Source organism: Heterodontus francisci, chromosome 39 (genome assembly GCF_036365525.1).
Source record: "Heterodontus francisci isolate sHetFra1 chromosome 39, sHetFra1.hap1, whole genome shotgun sequence".
Taxonomy (NCBI): Eukaryota; Metazoa; Chordata; class Chondrichthyes; order Heterodontiformes; family Heterodontidae; genus Heterodontus; species Heterodontus francisci.
Window position 1 is genome coordinate 33,334,274 of NC_090409.1, and position 25,061 is coordinate 33,359,334.

General features: G+C 50.8%; 1 protein-coding gene across 1 annotated transcript; it reads left to right on the forward strand.

Annotated features, from left to right (window-relative positions):
- The first annotated feature begins 2,968 nt into the window (after positions 1-2,968).
- Positions 2,969-23,039, forward strand: LOC137352873 (B-cell antigen receptor complex-associated protein alpha chain-like). Its single transcript, XM_068018723.1, has 4 exons — positions 2,969-3,202; positions 17,075-17,329; positions 20,270-20,388; positions 22,935-23,039. The coding sequence occupies exons 1-4, from the start codon at positions 3,139-3,141 to the stop codon at positions 23,037-23,039; spliced, it is 543 nt and encodes a 180-aa protein (XP_067874824.1). The 5' UTR covers positions 2,969-3,138.
- The last annotated feature ends 2,022 nt before the right edge of the window (positions 23,040-25,061 follow it).

Here is a 25,061-nt window from a genome sequence, read left to right on the forward strand (position 1 = left end):
CGTACGTGAGATCGCGGATCCAGATCCTGGAAGATTTGGACCGCGCCTCTCCCTTCTACTCGCTGGAAAAATGGCGGGGGGTCCGTAAGCAGCTCGTTGAGCTGCTGGCCGACGACGGATCTTCCATCACGGATCCGGAGGGAATGGGCCTCCTGCTCCATACTTATTACAGTGCGTTGTTCTCTCCGGATCCGTCCAGCGAGGATGCGCGCAGAGTTTTGTGGGAGGACATGCCGCAGGTCAGCCCGGAGGGCTCCGAAGGATTGGAGGCTCCGCTCACGTTGGCAGAGCTGACTGGCGCCCTCCACCAGCTCTCAAGGGGCAAATCCCCAGGGCTGGATGGGTTGACCGTGGAGTTCCTCAGGGCGTTCTGGGACGTCCTGGGGGACGATTACGCGTGGGTCCTGGGGGAAAGCCTGGCGACCGGGGAGATGCCCCTCTCGTGGCGCAGGGCGGTCATCGTCCTGCTGCCGAAGAGGGGCGATCTCCGCCTGCTTAAAAACTGGCATCCGGTCTCCCTCCTCAGCACGGATTATAAGATCTTTGCCTGGGCTATGTCTACCCGCCTGGGCTCCGTGCTGGCCCACATGATCCACCCCGACCAGTCCTACACGGTCCTGGGCCGGTCCATCAAGGACAACATCCACCTGGTCCGGGACCTGATCCATCTTTCCCAGAGGACTGGTCAGTCGGTCGCCTTTCTCTCCCTCGATCAGGAGAAGGCGATCACAAATACCTTTTCGGGACTCTGCGTGCTTTCTGACTTGGGCTGCATTTTGTGGCCCGGGTCCGACTTTTATACGCCGCCGCAGAGTATCTAGTCAAGGTTAACGGGTCCTTGACGGCGCCCCTTCGCTTTGGGAGAGGTGTGCGTCAGGGGTGCCCCATGTCCGGCCAATTGTATACCATCTGCGTGGAGCCCTTCCTGTGCCTGCTTCGCAGGAGGTTGACGGGATTGGCTCTGCGCGAGCCGGCCATGTGGGTCGTCCTCTCAGCTTACGCTGATGACGTGCTCCTCGCAATCACAGATCCCGTTGACTTGCGGAGGATGCGCGACTGCCAGCAGACCTTTTCTGCCGCGTCCTCCGCGAGGATCAATTGGGAGAAATGTTCCAGTCTCCTGGTGGGTCAATGGCGGGTGGACTCCCTGACGGAGGAAATAACACCTTTTGCGTGGAGCACCACGCACCTCCTCTATCTGGGAGTCCATCTTAGCCCCGCTGAGGAAGCCTGGCCGGCAAACTGGCAGGAGTTGGAGATGAAAGTCACTGGGGCATTGGACAGGACTGCTCCGAATGCTTTCCTACAGGGGCCGAGCACTGGTCATAAACCAACTGGTGGCCTGTGGTACCGGTTGGTCACTTTGGCCCCGCCCCCTGCATTCGCCACCAAGATCCAGAAGAAACTCATCGATTTCTTCTGGGGCAAGAGGAAACACTGGGTCTCTGCCGCGGTCCTGAGTCTCCCGATTGAGGAGGGCGGCCAGTCGCTGGTGTGCGTCCGCACCCAGGCTGCGACTCTTCGCCTTCGGACCCTGCAGAGATACCTGTACGTCGAGCGTCCTCCTGGATGGTGTGCGCTGGCGACGTATTTTTTCCGCCAGTGTCACTACCTTCAAGACGACACGCAGCTCCCGGTGGAGTCCGTTAGCCGCGCCTCTCTGAGGGAGTTGCCTGTCTTTTACCGGGATCTTTTCCGAGTCTGGAACATGGTCGCCGCCAGTCAGGGCGCTCCCCCGCCGGCGGAGGAGAGCGCCTCGGCTGTCCGGGCGGCCGACTCCGGGGACGGTCCGGCGGGCGGAGGAGTAGCCGAAAACCCCGGGACGCCCCTCACTGCGGGTGGCGAGGGGGCTCGGGAGTGCTGAGCGATCCCGGCCAAGCTGACCCCCGCTCAGCCGGAACTGCTCATCGAACCCAGGCCCCCAAACCCTCCTCGGGAGCCAGTCCCGCACAACCCGAGCCGCCTCTCGGAAATACCCTCCGTGCCATTCCAATCGGCGCGGAGGGGTTTCCTGTATGGGCTGCTCCTGCAGAGTCTCCACTTCCTCGCCCTCGTCAGCCGGCCGGACACGCCCTGGCGGTCCGCGTGGCCATCTGGCAGCGAGGGGAAACCCCGATGGAGGTCTCTCTACACGGTAGTTTTCCCCCTTTACATCGGGGACCTGGGGTGAAGGGTCTTGCACAGGGCAGTCCCGTGCAATAGGCTTTTAAGTAGGTTCACGGACTCCCAGGCCGCCTGTACTTTCTGCGGCCTGGACTAGTCGGTGTTCCATATATATATGGAATGTGCGAGGTTGCAGCCCCTATTTGAGTATCTGAAGGGGCTGCTCCTCAAATTCTGGCTGCACTTCAGTCCCACGCTCCTGATCTTTGGGCACCCGGTGCGGAGGGGCGTGGGCCGGGAGGAGGATCTCCTCGTCGGTCTGCTCCTGGGCCTGGCCAAGGTGGCAGTTCACAGGTCCAGGTTGCGGGCCGTCGGGGGGGTCCGTCCTCCCCGATTGCCTGCCCCTCTTCCGCGGTTCCGTTCGCGTCCGGGTGTCCCTGGAGAAGGAGCATACGGTGTCTGCCGGCACGCTTGAGGCCTTCCGCGACCGGTGGGCACCGCAGGGACTGGAGTGCATCGTCGACCCCGAGAATGGCATTTTAATTTGAGTTTTGTTTTATTTATTCGATTTTAATAAAGTTATTTTATAAAATATATATATTGTGGGGGGGGGCCTGAGTAATAAAGGCCCTCTCGACAAATAATATATAAAAGGGGCCTGGGGTATAAAGGCTTCCTAAAAACAAAGAAAAATATATGGGGTATAAAAAACCACAGGTGTATTATCCTGTTGGTCAGTTCCGGTGACAGGTACAGGTCACATGACCATCCCCAGAAGAGGTGTTGGGATTGTACTCTCAGGAGACGCTCTGCAAGCTTTGTTCTGCTTGACTTCTAGAGGAAAGAGGAAGTTGAGAAACATCTGTGATGGGCAACCAGCCATTACCGTGAGGAGCAGAAAAACATCCGGACCAGCGCGCCCCGGGGGAGAGGGCTCGTTCGCTCGTGCTCCGACACTGTGCGGGACAATCTGCAGGAGACAAGCTGCAGCAGCCGATCAGTCCAGGATTGTGTTTATTACGGGACCGATCGGGGATGGCGACCAGTATGGTCCAAACCTTGACAGTGGGCATCCTGCTGACGGCAATGATGATCAATGGTAAGTGTGGGGGAGGGTGGGGTGGCGTTCCTCGGAGGGTCTTGGCAGCAGTGGCTGGGTTCTGCATCATCCTGGGTTGGACTGGGGGCACAGTTTTGAGTTTACTGTATTCTCTGGGCTGGCAACTAATCTTTTGATTGAAGACGGGTCTGAAATCGGCAGTCTCAGATTTTTGAAGGTGTTTGGTGGGACAGTCTCGCTTCTGAACTTGTATTGATGTTTTGTAAGACCACACTTGGAGCACCGTGCACAGTTCTGACCTCCATATACCTTGGTTATTCCAAATCTGGAGCACTGTGCACAGTTCTGATCTCTGTGTACCTTGGTAAGACCACACTCGGAGCACCGTGCACAGTTCTGATCTCTGTGTACCTTGGTAAGACCACACTCGGAGCACCGTGCACAGTTCTGATCTCTGTGTACCTTGGTAAGACCACACTTGGAGCACCGTGCACAGTTCTGATCTCTGTGTACCTTGGTAAGACCACACTCGGAGCACCGTGCACAGTTCTGATCTCGGTATACCTTGGTAAGACCACACTCGGAGCACCATGCACAGTTCTGATCTCGGTATACCTTGGTAAGACCACACTCGGAGCACCGTGCACAGTTCTGATCTCTGTGTACCTTGGTAAGACCACACTCGGAGCACCGTGCACAGTTCTGATCTCGGTATACCTTGGTAAGACCACACTCGGAGCACCGTGCACAGTTCTGATCTCTGTGTACCTTGGTAAGACCACACTCGGAGCACTGTGCACAGTTCTGATCTCTGTGTACCTTGGTAAGACCACACTCGGAGCACCGTGCACAGTTCTGATCTCGGTATACCTTGGTAAGACCACACTCGGAGCATCGTGCACAGTTCTGATCTCTGTGTACCTTGGTAAGACCACACTCGGAGCACCGTGCACAGTTCTGATCTCGGTATACCTTGGTAAGGCCACACTCGGAGCACTGTGCACTGTGGGTGATGAGTGAATGTGACAGAATGGGTTAGGAGTCAGCACAGTGGAGGTTTGGATGAATTGATGTTTCTATCAGTGGCCAGCCCAGTTGAGTCTGGGACGAACAAGGTATGGATAAGAGTTTCAGCAGCTGATTGGTTGAGGCAGAGCCAGATTCGGGCCTGGCTGCCAATTACTTGGCGAGAGGCAGCCACTCAGTTCCAAATCTCAGCCAAGGGATCTCCGAATGATTTTCACCCAGATCCCTCGAAACCAGAGCATGTTGAAGGAGAGGCTCCCAGCTCGACACTCTCTCATTCCCACTCAATGGTTGGCTTCACCCATCTCTTGATCTTGGACTTATCATTTCTGCCAAGACTTTCACCACCGTAGGATGTCCCAAAGTGCTTCCAGCCAATGAAGTACTTGACTGAAATGTAATCTGTTGCCAGGTAGAAAACGCACCAGCCAATTTGCACACAGCAAGAGTCCACAAACAGCAATGTGGTAATGACCAGATAATCGGTCTTTGTGACTGCAGTTGTGGAATAAATGTTGGCCCAGGACATCCACGGAGAACTCGCCCGCTCTCTTTCCACTATACACCCACCTGAGAGGCCACACGGGGTCTTAGTTTAATGTCACCTCTGAAAGATGGTACCTCCGACAGTGCAGCACTCCCTCTGTACTGACCCACCGACAGTGCAGCACTCCCTCAGTACTGACCCTCCGACAGTGCAGCGCTCCCTCAGTACTGTCCCTCTGACAGTGCAGCACTCCCTCAGTACTGCCCCTCTGACAGTGCAGCACTCCCTCTGTACTGACCCTCCGACAGTGCAGCACTCCCTCTGTACTGACCCACCAACAGTGCAGCACTCCCTCAGTACTGACCCTCTGACAGTGCAGCACTCCCTCAGTACTGCCCCTCTGACAGTGCAGCACTCCCTCTGTACTGCCCCTCTGACAGTGCAGCGCTCCCTCAGTACTGCCCCTCTGACAGTGCAGCACTCCCTCAGTACTGCCCCTCTGACAGTGCAGCACTCCCTCTGTACTAACCCACCGACAGTGCAGCACTCCCTTAGTACTGACCCTCCGACAGTGCAGCACTCCCTCAGTACTGCCCCTCTGACAGTGCAGCACTCCCTCTGTACTGACCCTCCCACAGCTGGTATAGCTCTCATCCACCCATTGCTGCTGCTGCTTGCTGGATTCAGTTTGCAGATACTCTCCCCCAGTGTGGGACTGATCCACATTAGCTGCACAATCTCTGGCTAGATTTTCAAACTGCTGCTTGGGTATAACCTCAGCATTGTGGACTGAAAAGGAATGAAAGTGACCGAGTGCATAACATCCATCCGAGCCCCATTCACCAGACCAGCTCAAGCACTGAGCTGAAAAACTATCTGCTCCACTCCATCAGTTACCACTCTGCACTGTGTTAGCCCCCCATACATCAGGGTCCCCCCCGCGCAATTATGGATCCCTGAGTCCACGCTGTAAGTACCTCTGTTTGGATATTGAGGAGGTTCAGCCCAGACCTTACTTAGATATCCCCCAAAAAATGACAAGCTGTGGTTATTAATCATGGGATTATCAGCGTGTATCATGAAGGTGGGTGGGATTGAGGGATATGGGGAGGTGATGGGTGGGTGGGATTCAGGGATATGGGGAGGTGATGGGTGGGTGGGATTCAGGGATATGGGGAGGTGATGGGTGGGTGGGATTGAGGGATATGGGGAGAATGTGGGTGGGATTGAGGGATATGGGGAGATGGTGGGTGGGTGGGAGTGAGGGATATGGGGAGAATGTGGGTGGGATTGAGGGATATGGGGAGATGGTGGGTGGGTGGGAGTGACGGATATGGTGAGGTGATGGGTGGGTGGGATTGAGGGATATGGGGAGGTGATGGGTGGGTGGGAGTGAGGGATATGGTGAGGTGATGGGTGGGTGGGATTGACGGATATGGGGAGGTGATGGGTGGGTGGGATTAAGGGATATGGGGAGATGGTGGGTGGGTGGGAGTGACGGATATGGTGAGGTGATGGGTGGGTGGGAGTGAGGGATATGGGGAGGTGATGGGTGGGTGGGATTGAGGGATATGGGGAGATGGTGGGTGGGTGGGAGTGACGGATATGGTGAGGTGATGGGTGGGTGGGATTGACGGATATGGGGAGGTGATGGGTGGGTGGGATTGAGGGATATGGGGAGGTGATGGGTGGGTGGGATTGAGGGATATGGGGAGATGGTGGGTGGGTGGGAGTGAGGGATATGGTGAGGTGATGGGTGGGTGGGATTGAGGGATATGTTGAGGTGATGGGTGGGTGGGAGTGAGGGATATGGTGAGGTGATGGGTGGGTGGGATTGAGGGATATGGGGAGATGGTGGGTGGGTGGGATTGAGGGATATGGGGATAATGTGGGTGGGATTGAGGGATATGGGGAGATGGTGGGTGGGTGGGAGTGAGGGATATGGTGAGGTGATGGGTGGGTGGGATTGACGAATATGGGGAGGTGATGGGTGGGTGGGATTGACGAATATGGGGAGGTGATGGGTGGGTGGGATTGAGGGATATGGGGATATGGTGGGTGGGTGGGATTGAGGGATATGGGGAGATGGTGGGTGGAATTGAGGGATACGGGGAGATGGTGGGTGGGATTGAGGGATACGGGAAGAGGGTGGGTGGGATTGAGGGAGACGAGGAGACGGTGGGTGGAAGTGAGGGATATGGGGAGAAAGTTGGTGGGTTTGAGGGATATGGGAAGAGGGTGGGTGGGATTGAGGGATATGGGGAGATGGTGGGTGGAAGTGAGAGATATGGGGAGATGGTGGGTGGGATTGTGGGATATGGGGAGAGGGTGGGTGGGATTGAGGACTATGGGGAGAAGGTGGGTGGGATTGAGAGATATGGGGAGATGGTGGGTGGGATTGTGGGATATGGGGAGAGGGTGGGTGGTATTGTGGGATATGGGGAGATGGTGGGTGGGATTGAGGGCTATGGGGAGATGGTGGGTGGGATTGTGGGATATGGGGAGAGGGTGTGTGGGATTGAGGGATATGGGGAGAGGGTGTGTGGGATTGAGGGTATGGGGAGAGGGTGTGTGGGATTGTGGGATATGGGGAGAGGGTGTGTGGGATTGAGGGATATGGGGAGAAGGTGTGTGGGATTGTGGGATATGGGGAGAGGGTGTGTGGGATTGTGGGATATGGGGAGAAGGTGTGTGGGATTGTGGGATATGGGGAGAGGGTGTGTGGGATTGAGGGATATGGGGAGAAGGTGTGTGAGATTGAGAGATATGGGGAGAGGGTGTGTGGGATTGAGAGATATGGGGAGATGGTGGGTGGGATTGAGGGATATGGGGAGAGGGTGTGTGGGATTGTGGGATATGGGGAGAGGGTGTGTGGGATTGAGGGATATGGGGAGAAGGTGTGTGAGATTGAGAGATATGGGGAGAGGGTGTGTGGGATTGAGGGATATGGGGAGAGGGTGTGTGAGATTGAGAGATATGGGGAGAGGGTGTGTGGGATTGAGGGATATGGGGAGAGGGTGTGTGGGATTGTGGGATATGGGGAGAAGGTGTGTGGGATTGAGAGATATGGGGAGAGGGTGTGTGGGATTGTGGGATATGGGGAGAAGGTGTGTGGGATTGTGGGATATGGGGAGAGGGTGTGTGGGATTGAGGGATATGGGGAGAGGGTGTGTGGGATTGTGGGATATGGGGAGAGGGTGTGTGGGATTGAGGGATATGGGGAGAAGGTGTGTGAGATTGAGAGATATGGGGAGAGGGTGTGTGGGATTGAGGGATATGGGGAGAGGGTGTGTGGGATTGTGGGATATGGGGAGAAGGTGTGTGGGATTGAGAGATATGGGGAGAGGGTGTGTGGGATTGTGGGATATGGGGAGAAGGTGTGTGGGATTGTGGGATATGGGGAGAGGGTGTGTGGGATTGAGGGATATGGGGAGAGGGTGGGTGGGATTGAGGGATATGGGGAGAAGGTGGGTGGGATTGAGGGATATGGGGAGAGGGTGTGTGGGATTGAGAGATATGGGGAGAGGGTGTGTGGGATTGAGAGATATGGGGAGATGGTGGGTGGGATTGAGGGATATGGGGAGAGGGTGTGTGGGATTGAGAGATATGGGGAGAGGGTGTGTGGGATTGAGAGATATGGGGAGAGGGTGTGTGGGATTGAGGGATATGGGGAGAAGGTGTGTGGGATTGAGGGATATGGGGAGAGGGTGTGTGGGATTGTGGGATATGGGGAGAGGGTGTGTGGGATTGAGGGATATGGGGAGAGGGTGTGTGGGATTGAGGGATATGGGGAGAGGGTGTGTGGGATTGTGGGATATGGGGAGAGGGTGTGTGGGATTGTGGGATATGGGGAGAGGGTGTGTGGGATATGGGGAGAGGGTGTGTGGGATTGTGGGATATGGGGAGAGGGTGTGTGGGATTGTGGGATATGGGGAGAGGGTGTGTAGGATTGAGGGATATGGGGAGAGGGTGTGTGGGATTGTGGGATATGGGGAGAGGGTGTGTGGGATTGAGGGATATGGGGAGAGGGTGTGTGGGATTGAGAGATATGGGGAGATGGTGTGTGGGATTGTGGGATATGGGGAGATGGTGTGTGGGATTGTGGGATATGGGGAGATGGTGTGTGGGATTGTGGGATATGGGGAGAGGGTGGGGACACTGAGCTGTTGATGAAACCTTGTGTCACCCTATCAGGATCTATGTTGAGTTGAACTATCAGGAGTGAGTGTTTTTGGAGTGTCAGGAAGTGAATGGGAAGTGGGCCGAGGGTTCTGCTGTCTATCAGGAGCTCAGTGTCTGATAGGCTGCCTCACTAAAAACAACTGTACAACATGGACAGGCTGCAGGATCCCGGAGCTCAAATCCCTCTCACCCAGGATCCTGTTTCAAAGTTGGGGAGGAGAGCTGGGTCCTTGTGGGTCGAAAAATAAATAGGGGGGCAATCGTCAGGAGAAATGCCCTGCCCAGGCTGCTACCTACCAGCAGAGTCCCCTCAGGGAAGGAGCAGGCCAGATCTCCGGCCTGTGGACTGATCTCATCCGGGATTGGTGTGTGTGGGGCCAAGAAGATTGAGCCCAGGAGTATAGTGATGCCTACCGTGGTCCAGTAGCCTACTGTCACTCACAGCCTCGGCTGGTGTGTGTCCGAGGTAGCTGGCACTCGTGAAGCTGGTTCCCCAGGCAAATCAGTGCCTCCGGGAGAGGTGGGGAAAGAGGCAGGGAGAGTGGCTTTGCTGAATTAGCTGCAGGGTGAGTGGTGGGACAGAGAATCTGACTGGGCACAGATGCCAACCTTGAGCTGTCTGATGCCCACTGGCCAGAGCCGGGCTGCTGAGGAGATGGGGGAATGCAGCCACTACCCATAAAGATCAGCTCCCATGAACACATACAAACACAGATATACATATGCACACACAAGCACATGCACACGTACACACAGACATATACACACTCGCTTGCACATGTTCACAGACCACATGCATGCATGCACGCACACACAGATGTGCACACTCACCCCGCTCACACTGATACACAGAGCCACAAACACACACATACACACACTCACACAGCCACACGCACTCACACAGATGCACACAGTGAGACACAGACACACCTACACACACAGACACACAAGCACTCTCACTCATCCACACACGCTCACACTCACACACACACACTCACACAGTGAGACACAGGCACACCTACACACACTGACACACAAGCACTCTCACTCATCCACACACGCTCACACTCACACACACACACAGATTCACACAGTGAGACAAAGACACACCTACACACACTGACACACAAGCACTCTCACTCATCCACACACGCTCACACTCACACACACACACACACAGATTCACACAGTGAGACAAAGACACACCTACACACACTGACACACATGCACTCTCACTCATCCACACACGCTCACACACACACTCACACAGATTCACACAGTGAGACAAAGACACACCTACACACACTGACACACAAGCACTCTCACTCATTCACACACGCTCACACTCACACACACACACAGATTCACACAGTGAGACAAAGACACACCTACAAACACTGACACACATGCACTCTCACTCATACACACACGCTCACACTCACACACACACATTCACACAGTGAGACAAAGACACACCTACACACACTGACACACAAGCACTCTCACTCATCCACACACGCTCACACTCACACACACACACACACACACACACAGATTCACACAGTGAGACAAAGACACACCTACACACACTGACACACAAGCACTCTCACTCATCCACACACGCTCACACTCACACACACACTCACACACACTCACACAGTGAGACACAGGCACACCTACACACACTGACACACAAGCACTCTCACTCATCCACACACGCTCACACTCACACAGACACACACACACACACTCACACAGTGAGACACAGGCACACCTACACACACTGACACACAAGCACTCTCACTCATCCACACACGCTCACACTCACACACACACACACTCACACAGTGAGACACAGGCACACCTACACACACTGACACACAAGCACTCTCACTCATCCACACACGCTCACACTCACACACACACACACACACACAGATTCACACAGTGAGACAAAGACACACCTACACACACTGACACACAAGCACTCTCACTCATCCACACACGCTCACGCTCACACACACACACACACTCACACAGATTCACACAGTGAGACACAGACACACCTACACACACTGACACACAAGCACTCTCACTCATCCACACACGCTCACACTCACACACACACACACACACTCACACAGATTCACACAGTGAGACACAGACACACCTACACACACTGACACACAAGCACTCTCACTCACCCACACACACACTCACACACACTCACACAGTGAGACACAGACACACCTACACACACTGACACACAAGCACACACGCTCACATTCACACACACACACACACATGCACTCACACAGATTCACACAGTGAGACACAGACACACCTACACACACTGACACACTGACACACAAGCACTGGGGTGGCACAGTGGCGCAGTGGTTAGCACCGCAGCCTCACAGCTCCAGCGACCCGGGTTCAGTTCTGGGTACTGCCTGTGCGGAGTTTGCAAGTTCTCCCTGTGTCTGCGTGGGTTTCCTCCGGGTGCTCCGGTTTCCTCCCACATGCCAAAGACTTGCAAGTTGATAGGTTAATTGGCCATTGTAAATTGCCCCTAGTATAGGTAGGTGGTAGGGAAATATATAGGTGGGGATGTGGTAGGAATATGGGATTAGTGTAGGATTAGTATAAATGGGTGGTTGATGGTCGGCACAGACTCGGTGGGCCGAAGGGCCTGTTTCAGTGCTGCATCTCTAAAAAAAAACCACTCTCACTCACCCACACACGATCACATGCACAGACACACACACATGCACTCAAACAGATGCGCACAGAAAAATGCAGTCACTAACACCAAAATACACACACAGAGATACACTCAAGCATACAAACAGACACATACAGATGCACACACTCTCACACACAGATACACACACACACACAACCACAAATGAACACACACACATGCACATTCACACATACACACCTGCACACTGAAACACAAGCACTCTCACTCACCCACATTCGCGCGCGCACACACACACACACACTCACACACAGACAGAAGAAAAGAAGCAAGAAGGAAAACAGGAAGCTGATTGCATATGGAGCTGAAGACAAAGACAGCAGCACATTCCAAACCCGTCACGATTGTTCCACTGACCTTCTTGAAAGCTCGAGGGACTGAAAGCCTTTCACAGCTCCTGAGTGCACACATCCTCTCTCAAGAGAGGCACCTACTCAAAAGATTTCCCTCCAGTGCACACACACATATAATAACACAGTCACACACACACACAAATATACACATGCACAGTTGCACACAGACTCACACACACAGGCTGGCCAGCACGAGTCTCAGGGCAGTCTGTCGGAGCAAGCACTCTTTGTGATTCTACCCCACTGGGACCCAGAAGCATTGAGAGAGTGTCCACTGTGAGCTGTGGGTGAGAACAGTAAACTGAACACAGACATGGTTTTGCAGCTGCAGCTGAGTCCCATATCGCGAGGCACTGTTTTCCACTGGGTCCCTGGGGGCAGTGAGGAGGCTGAGTTAGATCTCAGGCAAGATTTTGAGGCCGATATAGGCACAGACACCTGCTCTGAAAGAGGACCTGAAACTATGCAGTACCATCGGGCTCTGATCTTAACTAATTGCTCGAGTAACTGATTTCTACAACAAGCATTCTCACCTCTGGGTTAGACAATGTGGGTTTGAGCCCTGCTCCAGAGGCTTAAGTCCCGTAATCCAGGCCGACACTTCTGGTGCCAGTACTGAGGGAGTGCTGCACTGTCAGAGGGTCAGTACTGAGGGAGTGCCGCACTGTCGGAGGGTCAGTACTGAGGGAGTGCTGCACTGTCGGAGGGTCAGTACTGAGGGAGTGCTGCACTGTCAGAGGGTCAGTACTGAGGGAGTGCCGCACTGTCAGAGGGTCAGTACTGAGGGAGTGCCGCACTGTCGGAGGGTCAGTACTGAGGGAGTGCCGCACCATCGGAGGGTCAGTACTGAGGGAGTGCCGCACCATCGGAGGGTCAGTACTGAGGGAGTGCTGCACTGTCGGAGGGTCAGTATGGAGGGAGTGCCGCACTGTCGGAGGGTCAGTACTGAGGGAGTGCTGCACTGTCGGAGGGTCAGTACTGAGGGAGTGCCGCACCGTCGGAGGGTCAGTACTGACGGAGTGCCGCACCGTCGGAGGGTCAGTACGGAGGGAGTGCCGCACTGTCGGAGGGTCAGTACGGAGGGAGTGCCGCACTGTCGGAGGTGCTGCCTTTTCAATATGTTAAATCAAGACCCCTATTGGTGGATGTGAAAGATCCCAAGGCCATTATTGGAAGAAGTGGGAGATTGAGGGGAGATTTGATTGAGGTGTACAAGATGAAGACACAAATTTCAGGTTTTGGGCAAGAGATGCAGGGGAGATGTGAAGAAGAACTTTTTTTACGGAGTGAGTGGTAATGAGCTGGAACTCACTGCCCACGAGGGTGGTGGAAGTGGGGACAATTAGTGATTACAAAAGAAAATTGGATGGGAGCTTGAAGGAAATAAACCTGTAAGGCTTCAGGAATAGAGTGGGAGAATGGGACGGAGGAGATTGCTCGACAGAGAGCAGGCATGGACTCGATGGGACAAATGGCCTCCTGTTGTCCTATTATGACTCGATGACCCCATTAATAACAGCCTCAGTAAGGGCACAAGAGCTCTCTCTGTGTCTTGGGTCAATATTTATACCTCAACCAATATCGGTACAAAACTGGTCGGATGTCTCACTACAGTCTCACACACTTCCTGTGTGCAAAATGGTTGCCACATTTACTGGGATAGTGTAGAGGGAGCTTTACGCTATCTTACCCTGTTTTTTTTTTATATTCACCAGCACCTGGGGCAAAACAGACAAGGAGGTCAGACTGGGAGCAACATCCAGAATCACTGACGGGACAACGAGCAACATCAGACAGAGAGAGAGAGTGAAAGACAGAGAGAGAGAGTGACAGACAGAGAGAGAGAGTGACAGACAGACAGACAGAAAGAGAGAGAGAGAGAGACAGAGACAGAGGAGCGTGACAGAAAGAGAGAGAGTGAGAGAGACAGAGAAAGAGCAAAGGACAAACAGAGGGGGAGAGAAAAAGAAAGATAGAGAGAAAGAGAGAGAGAGAGTGACAGACAGAGAGAGGGGAGAAACAAAGAGAGGGAGAGAGTCAAAAAGAGAGACAGAGAGATAGAGACAGAATGAGAGAGAGAGAGACAGAGAGCAATAGAGAGCTATAGACAGACAGAAACAGAGAGAGAGAGAGAGAGAGAGGGATAGTTCCTGGGAGTGTTTGATGGGGACAGTGTAGAGGGAGCTTTACTCTGTATCTAACCCCGTGCTGTACCTGTCCTGGGAGTGTTTGATGGGGACGGTGTAGAGGGAGCTTTACTCTGTATCTAACCCCCGGTTTTTTTTACAGTGTAGAGGGAGCTTTACTCTGTATCTAACCCCCGTTTTTTTTTACAGTGTAGAGGGAGCTTTACTCTGTATCTAACCCCCGTTTTTTTTTTTTTACAGTGTAGAGGGAGCTTTACTCTGTATCTAACCCCGTGCTGTACCTGTCCTGGGAGTGTTTGATGGGGACAGTGTAGAGGGAGCTTTACTCTGTATCTAACCCCGTGCTGTACCTGTCCTGGGAGTGTTTGATGGGGACGGTGTAGAGGGAGCTTTACTCTGTATCTAACCCCCGTTTTTTTTTACAGTGTAGAGGGAGCTTTACTCTGTATCTAACCCCCGTTTTTTTTTTTTTACAGTGTAGAGGGAGCTTTACTCTGTATCTAACCCCGTGCTGTACCTGTCCTGGGAGTGTTTGATGGGGACAGTGTAGAGGGAGCTTTACTCTGTATCTAACCCCGTGCTGTACCTGTCCTGGGAGTGTTTGATGGGGACGGTGTAGAGGGAGCTTTACTCTGTATCTAACCCCCGTTTTTTTTTACAGTGTAGAGGGAGCTTTACTCTGTATCTAACCCCCGTTTTTTTTTTTTACTGTGTAGAGGGAGCTTTACTCTGTATCTAACCCCGTGCTGTACCTGTCCTGGGAGTGTTTGATGGGGCCGGTGTAGAGGGAGCTTTACTCTGTATCTAACCCCCGTGCTGTACCTGTCCTGGGGAGTGTTTGATGGGGACAGTGTAGAGGGAGCTTTACTCTGTATCTAACCCCGTGCTGTACCTGTCCTGGGAGTGTTTGATGGGGCCGGTGTAGAGGGAGCTTTACTCTGTATCTAACCCCATGCTGTACCTGTCCTGGGAGTGTTTGATGGAGACAGTGTCGAGGGAGCTTTACTCTGTATCTAACCCTGTGCTGTACCTGTCCTGGGAGTGTTTGATGGGGACAGTGTAGAGGGAGCTTTACTCTGTATCTAACCCCGTGCTGTACCTGTCCTGGGAGTGTTTGATGGAGACAGTGTAGAGGGAGCTTTACTCTGTATCTAACCCTGTGCTGTACCTGTCCTGGGAGTATTTGATGGGGACAGTGTAGAGGGAGCTTTACTCTGTATCTAACCCTGTGCTGTACCTGTCCTGGGAGTATTTGATGGGGACAGTGTAGAGGGAGCTTTACTCTGTATCTAACCCTGTGCTGTACCTGTCCTGGGAGTATTTGATGGGGACAGTGTAGAGGGAGCTTTACTCTGTATCTAACCCTGTGCTGGGTGATTGGACTTGCAAGAGGCCTTTGTTGAAGTCTCTTCTTTGGCCTCCTTATCTCGAGAGACAATGGGTAAGCGCGTGGAGGTGATCAGTGGTTTGTGAAGCAGCGCCTGGAGTGGCAGGCTCTTCCACAGGTGCTGCAGAGAAATTTGTTTGTCGGGGCTGTTGCACAGTTGGCTCTCCCCTTGCGCCTCTGTCTTTTTTCCTGCCAACTGCTAAGTCTCTTCGACTCGCCACATTTTAGCCCTGTCTTTATGGCTGCCCGCCAGCTCTGGCGAACGCCGGCAACTGACTCCCACGACTTGTGATCAATGTCACACGATTTCATGTCGCGTTTGCAGACGTCTTTATAGCGGAGACATGGATGGCCGGTGGGTCTGATACCTGTGGCGAGCTCGCTGTACAATGTGTCTTTGGGGATCCTGCCATCTTCCATGCGGTTCACATGGCCAAGTACCGTATGATAAACGTGTTGGTAAAAATTGAAAGTCATGGGATTAAGGGATGGTGATAGTATGGATATGAATTTGTCTAAGGGACAGAAAGCAGAGAGTAGTGGAGATTGGTTGTTTTTCTGACTAGAGGGAAGTAGACATTGGACTTCCCCAGGGGCTGGTATTTTTGATATGTATTAATGATCTGGATTTAGGTACACTGGGTATTGTTTCAAAGTGTGAAGGTGAAACAAAACTGGGAAATGCAGTAAACAATGAGGAGGAGAGTAACAGACTACAGGAGGACACTGAGAAACTGGTAAATGGGCAGACATAGGACAGATGAAATATAACACCGAGAAGTGTAAAGTGATACATTTTGGTAGGAAGAGTGAGGAAAGGCAATCTGAACTCAATGGTATAATTTTAAAGTGGGTGCAGGAACAGAGACCCCGGGGGGAGTACAGACACAAATCTTTGAAGGTGACAGGACAAGTTGTGAAGGATGTTGAAAAAGCATATTCAATACTTGGGCTTTATTATTAGAGATGTAGAGTACAAAAGCAAAGAAATTATACCGAACATTTTAAAAAACACTGGTTCAGCCTCAGCGGGAGTATTGTGTCCAATTCTGGGCACCGCACTTTAGGAAGGATGTCGAGGCCTCGGACAGGGTGAGAAGGGATTTACCAGAATGGTCCCAGGATAGAGGGAGTTCCGTTAATGTGGAGAGACTGGAGAAGCTGGGATTGTTCTCCTTTAAAGGGAAATTTAATCGAGATTTTCAAAATCATGGAAGGGTTTTGATGGAGTAAATAAGGAGACACTGTTTCCAGTGGCAGGAGGGTCAGTAACCAGAGGGACACAGAGTTAAGATAATGGGCAAAAGAAGCAGAGGGGGAGATGAGGAGAAATGTTTTTACACAGTGAGTTGTTGTGATCTGGAACGCGCTGCCTGAAAGGGGCGGTGGAAGCAGATTCAACAGTAACTTTCAAAAGGGGAATGGGATAAATATTTTACAGGGCGATGGGGAAAGCGTAGATTGGATCGCACGTCCAAAGAGCCAGCACAGGCACGATGGGCTGAATGTCCTCTTCCTATGCCTGTGTCTAGTCGCCATGTTCACTGCTGGTTTCTTGGTTTCAGTGGGGAGCGTGAACATTCAGACTCCTTCCGTGCGGGCTGAAGTCGGGAGCTTGTTCCAGATGCAGTGTCCCGTCAGTTCCAAAGATCCCGTGCATTGGGAGAGGAAATCCTTGAATGACTCTGTTTGGCAATCCCTGAGCTCGGAGAATGCCCAGTACACGTGGCAGAAAGTGGAGGAGAGTGACCTGGGAATTTATCGCTGTCAGAACAAGAAGAGCAAAGAAATCTCCTGTGAGGTCAGACTCAGGCTATACAGTAAGTAGCTCCATTCTTGCATTAAGGTTGAGGGTATGGTAGTGGGAGGGTGGGGGAGAAGGGGCAGAGGTGGAGGGGTTTGGGGGTCCCAGGGGTCTCAGGGCTGAGGATGAAGCCAAACCGGGAGTAGCCGTCAGTTCCAAGCTGGGCTTCTGAAGGCCACGGCTTTCCTCATGTCTTTTGCTGACTCGGCCTATTTCTCGGCCTTTTTGAAGCCTGTGTACCCCTCCACCTTTGACGCTCCCCTCCCAGCACAAAGGAGCAAGGAACGGATTTACAGCGGTTTGTGAACTTACATTCGGACTCTGCAGCCTCTGCACAACCCGCGGTTTAATTCCCTGGCCGTAATGTGGGTCAGGTTTCAAACTATTCTCCTTTTCATATTTCTCCTCGCTAAGTGGGGAATGGGTGGGTGTCTGGAATTCACAGCCAGGAACGGTGGTGGAGGCAGAAACCCTCGACTCATTTCAAAGGTACCTGGACCTGCACCTGAAGTGCTGAAACCTGCAAGGCTACGGACCAGGTGCTGGAAGGTGGGATTAGATTAGGCGGCTAGTTTTTTCAGCCGGCGCAGACATGATGGGCTGAATGGTCACTTTCTGTGCCATAACTTTTCTATGGTTCCATAGGTGGGGGGGGGGGGGGGTGGGGGAATGGGTGAGGACTGGATAGGGAATGGGTTGGGGTATGGGTCGGCCTGGGTGGGGTATAGATGAGGACTAGGTGCGGAATGGGTGAAGACGGGGTGGGGTGTGGGTGAGGACTGGGTGGAATGTGGGTGGGGTATGGGTGGGGTGTGGGTGAGGACTGGTTGGGGAATCGGTGGGACTGGGTGGGGTGTGGCTGGGGACTGGATGAGGTATGGGTGGGGTGTGGGTGAGGACTGGGTGGGGTTTGGATGGGGTATGGGTGAGGACTAGGTGGGATATGGGTGGTGACTGGGTGGGATATGGGTGGGGAATGGCTGTAAATGGGTAGAATATGGATTAGGACTGGGTGAGATATGGGTGGGGAATGGATGAGATATGGGTGGGATATAGGTGGGGTATGGATCAGATATGGGTGAGGACTGGGTGAGATATGGGTGGGGAATGGATCAGATATGGGTGGGGAATGGGTGGGATATGGGTAAGGAATTGGTTTATTTCCAGCTCTAACACAAGGTTGTGCCCATGCAGGAACCTCTAGGCTGCTGTGCTTAATAAGTGTAACATTTGGTTTGATGGCTTTAATTTTCCTGATGCAGAGTTAAGGAAGGAAAGTGGAGTTTAGTCCTTGGTCTTTGATTGTTTGCATTGATTTGTGATAGTTTAAAGTGATTCTCACCATCTGGTATTTACTAATGGGATGAAACAGTGGCGGAAAAATATGTGTAAATTTCGACATTATTTCCATGGTTACGACCAGGTAAGAAAGGGGTCTAGAGTTTCCTCTCAGCCTTCACCTGGTCTTACTGTAACAGGGTTTAATTTTAAACACACCATGTGTTTAGCTCCCCCTTAGTGAATCCTTGTTCACAGCTTTCCAATTGTAAGGCATAGAAACCAGCCCAAACAGGTCTCCTTAGGTTTAAAGAAGAAAAGTTGAACTTTATAAAACTTAACTCTAATTTGGTTAATGCCTACGGATTTGCAACACACCTACTAGCTTGCATACGCGATACATACATGCAGGTAGAGACAGAAAAGAGCAGAAGAAATAAAGTGGAAAAGTTTCAGGCAATATCTGAAGATGCTTTTGGTTACTGTTCTTCGAGCTCGCTGTAGAGTCCTCGATTGTAGATAGGTCTTGCTTTTTGTTGCGGCCCAGTATTCTTCTTAAACCTTGTTCGCTGTCGGAGACTTTTCTCTCTTGAGGTTCATGTGTCTTCAATGGGTCCAGAGGCTTGTGAGAAAGAGATGGGAGCAGACAGGAGGGATTTCTCAGTCCAGGAGCAAACAGTCTCTCTGAGTTCAAAAACTGCCCATGCACAATTGAAAAACTCCCAAGTTGGCCAGCAGGTTAGTCACGTGACCAGCTGATTTAACCACTTCTGTGTTTGTGGATTCTCTTGTCCTCGCAGACCCTGGAATGTCTCTTCTTACACACAATACCTGGTGATCAAAGTCCATTTTAGGTTAAGTGGATAAGGGAAGTAACCTCTCTTGTCTCCATTGGTATGCCGATGTCCTCCATGCAATTGTCTGGCAGGCCTTGTAACAGGCCTGCTCTTCTTCCCAGCAACAATGTGAAATTTAATGTCCATATGGTGAAATGAACATGCCTCATTCTTGGCAGGTGGGGGTCTGCATGACACCATGTTGACTGGGATCGAGGAAATTGTCAGATTTTCAGAGGAGGAGGCTCTAACATTTAGACTGTGTCCCCTAGTCTTAGACTCTGCAACCAGTCGTAACAGTTTCTCTCCATCTACCCGATCAGTTCCCCTTAATGGCTTGAACACTTTGATCAAATCATCCCTTAACCTTCTAAATTTCAGGGAAAATGACCCTAGTTTGTGTAATCTCTGCTCATAATTCAACCCTTGGAGTCCAGAATCTATTCTGCGCTCTCTCCCAAGTTCCACATCTATTTGCTGAGGTGGAGTGGCTCACAGTAAGTCCAGGTGTGGTTAAACCTGGACTCTGCACAGCTGAAGCAGGATTTTTAACCCCTTGTATTCTAGTGCTCCCAATATAAAGGTCAGTATTCCATTCGCCTATTTGATTGTTTTCTGTACCTGTTCATGACATTTTAATGATCTGTGTGTCTTGACACCAGCCCTGCCATGTCTCTTTGGACTTAGACTGTTTCTAACTCTTCACCATTTCACTGACCGGGAAATCGGTTTGGAGTGTGGGACAGCATGTAAAAGCAGCAGGCAGGTCCTTAATCCCACTTCTCGTGATAACTAGCATCTCACATTTAACCCTCTGTCCTTTCGTCATCTCTCTGGTGCAGAGCCTCTGTATCCCAAACTCTTGAATATCAAGGATTCGGTCAAGAACATCATCCTGATGGTGGAGGGAATTCTCCTCCTCAGCCTTGTCGTGATCCCTGGGACCATTCTGCTCCGGAACGTGAGTGTCACTCTGCACAGACAATTCGGGGACTCTCAAACAGAAATGTTGCCATTGGGTAACACACAGTGAGGTGTTAGCACACTGTGAGACTGAGTATCACCCACGGACACACACACAGAAACACACACGTATATACACACACACTCACACAGAGACACACAAACACACACACACACACAGAAACACACACGTATATACACACACACTCACACAGAGACACACAAACACACACACACACAGAAACACACACGTATATACACACACACTCACACAGAGACACAAACACACACACACACACAGAGCCACAAACACAAACACACACACACACACACAGAAACACACACGTATACACACACACACACACACAGAAACACACACGTATATACACACACACTCACACAGAGACACACAAACACACACACACACAGAAACACACACATATATACACACACACTCACACAGAGACACACACACACACAGAAACACACACGTATATATACACACTCAAACAGAGACACACAAACACACACACACACACAGAAACACACACGTATATACACACACACTCACACAGAGACACACAAACACACATACACACTGAAACACACATATATACACACACACACACATACACACACACATTCACACAGAGCCACACAACACACACACACACACATACATATATACACACACATTCACACAGAGACACACAAACACTCACACACACTCAGAAACACACAAATACTCATATATATATATATATATATATACACACACACTCACACAGAGACGCGCACACACACACACAGAAACACACACGTATATACACACACACTCAAACAGAGACACAGAAACACACAAACACACACATATATACACACACACACATTCACACAGAGACACACAACACACACACACATATATATATATACACACAAACACTCACACACACTCAGAAACACACAAATACTCATATATATACATACACACACACTCTCTCACACACACTCACACATACACACAAACACACACATATATACACACACACACTCACACAGAACCACACAAACACTCACACACACTCAGAAACACACAAACACTCACATATATAAACACACACACTCACACAGAGACACACAAACACTCACACACACTCAGAAACACACAAACACTCACATATACACACACACACACACAGAACACACAAAGACACATATATACACACACACGGAAACACACAAACACACACATATATACACACACACATTCACTCAGAGACACACAAACACACACACAGACACACAAACACACACATATAAATACACACACATTCAGACAGAGACAAACAGTCACACACACTCAGAAACACACAAACACTCACATATATACACACACACACACTCACACAGACACACAAGCACACACATATATACACACACATTCACACAGAGACACACAAACACTCACACACACTCAGAAACACACAAACACTCACATATACACACACACACAGGCACACAAACACTCACATATATACACGCACAGGCACACAAACACTCACATATACACACACACACACAGGCACACAAACACTCACATATATACACACACACTCTCACACACACTCTCACACACACACACACAGACACACAAACACTCACATATACACACACACACACTCTCACACACACTCACACAGAAACACACAAACGCACATATATACACACACATTCTCACACACACTCACACAGAAACGCACAAACACACACATATATACACACACACACTCTCACACGCACTCACACAGAGACACACAAACACTCATATACACACACACACACTCTCACACACACTCACACTCTCACACACACTCACACTCTCACACATACTCACACACACTCACACAGAAACGCACAAACACACACATATATGCACACACACAAACACACACACACTCACACAGAGACACACAAACACTCACAGAGACACACACACACACTCTCTCACACAGACACACACAGATATACACACTCACACACACACACACAGAGAAACAGAACAGGAAAGATTCAGGTTGTATTTCCTGTCTCCAGGCTGCTGTAGCTGTCCTGGGAGTGTTTGATGGGGACAGTGTAGAGGGAGCTTTACTCTGTATCTAACCCCGTGCTGTACCTGTCCTGGGAGTGTTTGATGGGGACAGTGTAGAGGGAGCTTTACTCTGTATCTAACCCCGTGCTGTACCTGTCCTGGGAGTGTTTGATGGGGACAGTGTAGAGGGAGCTTTACTCTGTATCTAACCCCGTGCTATACCTGACCTGGGGAGTGTTTGATGGGGACAGTGGAGATGTATTACCTGTTGTCTATATTTAGCCGTGCAGACTGTCTTTGAATTCAATTGAAAAACCTGTCTGTTAGAATAATACTCGGGACAGGTTATTGAAATAGTGATCAGTAAGATCACCTGTTCAGCCTCTATCTCCTCTCCCGTTATCTCCTGATGATAATTCACTAATGGAATCATTTGTCTATTTATCTTTGAACAGAAATCTCAGAAAAGCTTGAGAGAAAAGATTAAACGTTACAAGGAGGAGAATGAGAATTTGTATGAGGTAGGAACCCCCAGTCAACCTGTCTCCCACACGGTATAACCAGACAGACGTCTGCCCAGTCAGCCTGTCTCCCACACGGTATAACCAGACAGACCTCTGCCCAGTCAGCCTGTCTCCCACACGGTATAACCAGACAGACGTCTGCCCAGTCAGCCTGTCTCCCACACGGTATAACCAGACAGCCGTCTGCCCAGCAGCCTGTCTCCCACACGGTATAACCAGACAGCCGTCTGCCCAGCAGCCTGTCTCCTGCACGGTATAACCATAGAGTCATAGAGTTATACAGCACAGAAGCAGGTCCTTCGGCCCATTGTGTCTATGCCAGCCATCAAACACATATGTAATTTAATCCCATTTTCCAGCACTTGGCCCGTAGCCTTGTATGCTATGACGTTTCAAGTGCTCATCTCAATATTTCTTAAATGTTGTGAGGGTTCCTGCCTCTACCACCTCTTCAGGCAGTGTGTTCCAGATTCCAACCACCCTCTGGGTGAAAAATGTTTGCCTCAAATCCCCTCTAAACCTCCTGCCCCTTACCTTAAATCTTTGCCCCCTGGTTACTGACCCCCTCCACTAAGGGAAAAAGTTTCTTCCTATCTAACCTATCAATGCCCCTCATAATTTTGTATACCTCAATCAGGTCCCCCCTCAGCCTTCTCTGCTCTAAGGAAAACAACCCCAGCCTATCCAGTCTCTCTTCATAGCTGAAATGCTCCAGCCCAGGCAACATCCTGGTGAATCTCCTCTGCACCCTCTCCAGTGCAATCACATCCTTCCTATAGTGTAGTGCCCAGAACTGTACAGAGTACTCCAGCTGTGACCTAACTAGCGTTTTATACAGCTCCATCATAACCTCCCTGCTCTTATATTCTATGCCTCGGCTAATAAAGGCAAGTATCCCATATGCCTTCCTAACCACCTTATCTACCTGTGCTGCTGCCTTCAGTGATCTATGGACAAATACACCAAGGTCCCTCTGACCCTCTGTACTTCCTAGGGTCCCACCGTCCATTGTATATTCCTTTGCCTTGTTAGTCCTCCCAAAATGCATCACCTCACACTTCTCAGGATTAAATTCCATTTGCCACTGCTCTGCCCATCTTACCAGCCCATCTATATTGTCCTGTAATCTGAGGCTTTCCTCCTCACTATTTACAACATCACCAATTTTCGTTTCATCTGTGAACTTACTGATCATACCTCCTATATTCACATCTAAATCATTAATGTTAACTACAAACAGCAAGGGTCCCAGCACCGATCCCTGCGGTACACCACTGGTCACAGGCTTCCAATCGCAAAAACAACCCTCGACCATCACCCTCTGCCTCCTGTCACTAAGTTAATTTTGGATCCAATTTGCCAAATTGCCCTGGATCCCATGGGCTCTTACTTTCTTAACCAATCTCCCATGTGGAACCTTATCAAAAGCCTTACTGAAGTCCATGTAGACGACATCAACTGCTTTAACCTCATCTATACATCTAGTCACCGCCTCGAAAAATTCAATCAAGTTAGTTAGACACATTCTCCCCCTGACAAAGACATGCTGACTATCCCTGATTAATCCCTGCCTCTCCAAGTGGAGATTAATCCTGTCCCTCAGAATTTTTTCCAATATTTTCCCTATCACTGATGTTAGACTCACTGGACTGGCCTGTAATTACCTGGTTTATCCCTGCTACCCTTCTTGAATAATGGTACCACATTTGCTGTCCTCCAATCCTCTAGCACCTCTCCTGTGGCCAGAGAGGATTTGAAAATTTGTGTCAGAGCCCCTGCTATCTCCTCCCTTGCCTCACATAACAGCCTGGGATACATCTCATCTGGGCCTGGGGATTTATCCACTTTTAAGCCCAGTAAAACAGCTAATACCTCCTCCCTTTGAATACTAATATGTTCAAGTATATCACAATCCCCCTCCCTGATCTCTACACCTACATTGTCCTTTCTCCATAGTGAACACAGATGAAAATTAATCATTTAAAACCTCATCTATATCCTCCGGCTCCACATACAGATTGTCACTTTGGTCCCTAATGGACCCTACTCTTTCCCTGG

Excerpts from the sequence above, each read along its gene's own strand:
- LOC137352873 (XM_068018723.1), top strand. The coding sequence starts at position 3,139 with ATGGCGACCAGTATGGTCCAAACCTTGACAGTGGGCATCCTGCTGACG. Across the intron at positions 17,330-20,269 it reads GGTCAGACTCAGGCTATACA|AGCCTCTGTATCCCAAACTC; the intron begins GTAAGTAGCTCC and ends TCTCTGGTGCAG. Across the intron at positions 20,389-22,934 it reads GGACCATTCTGCTCCGGAAC|AAATCTCAGAAAAGCTTGAG; the intron begins GTGAGTGTCACT and ends ATCTTTGAACAG.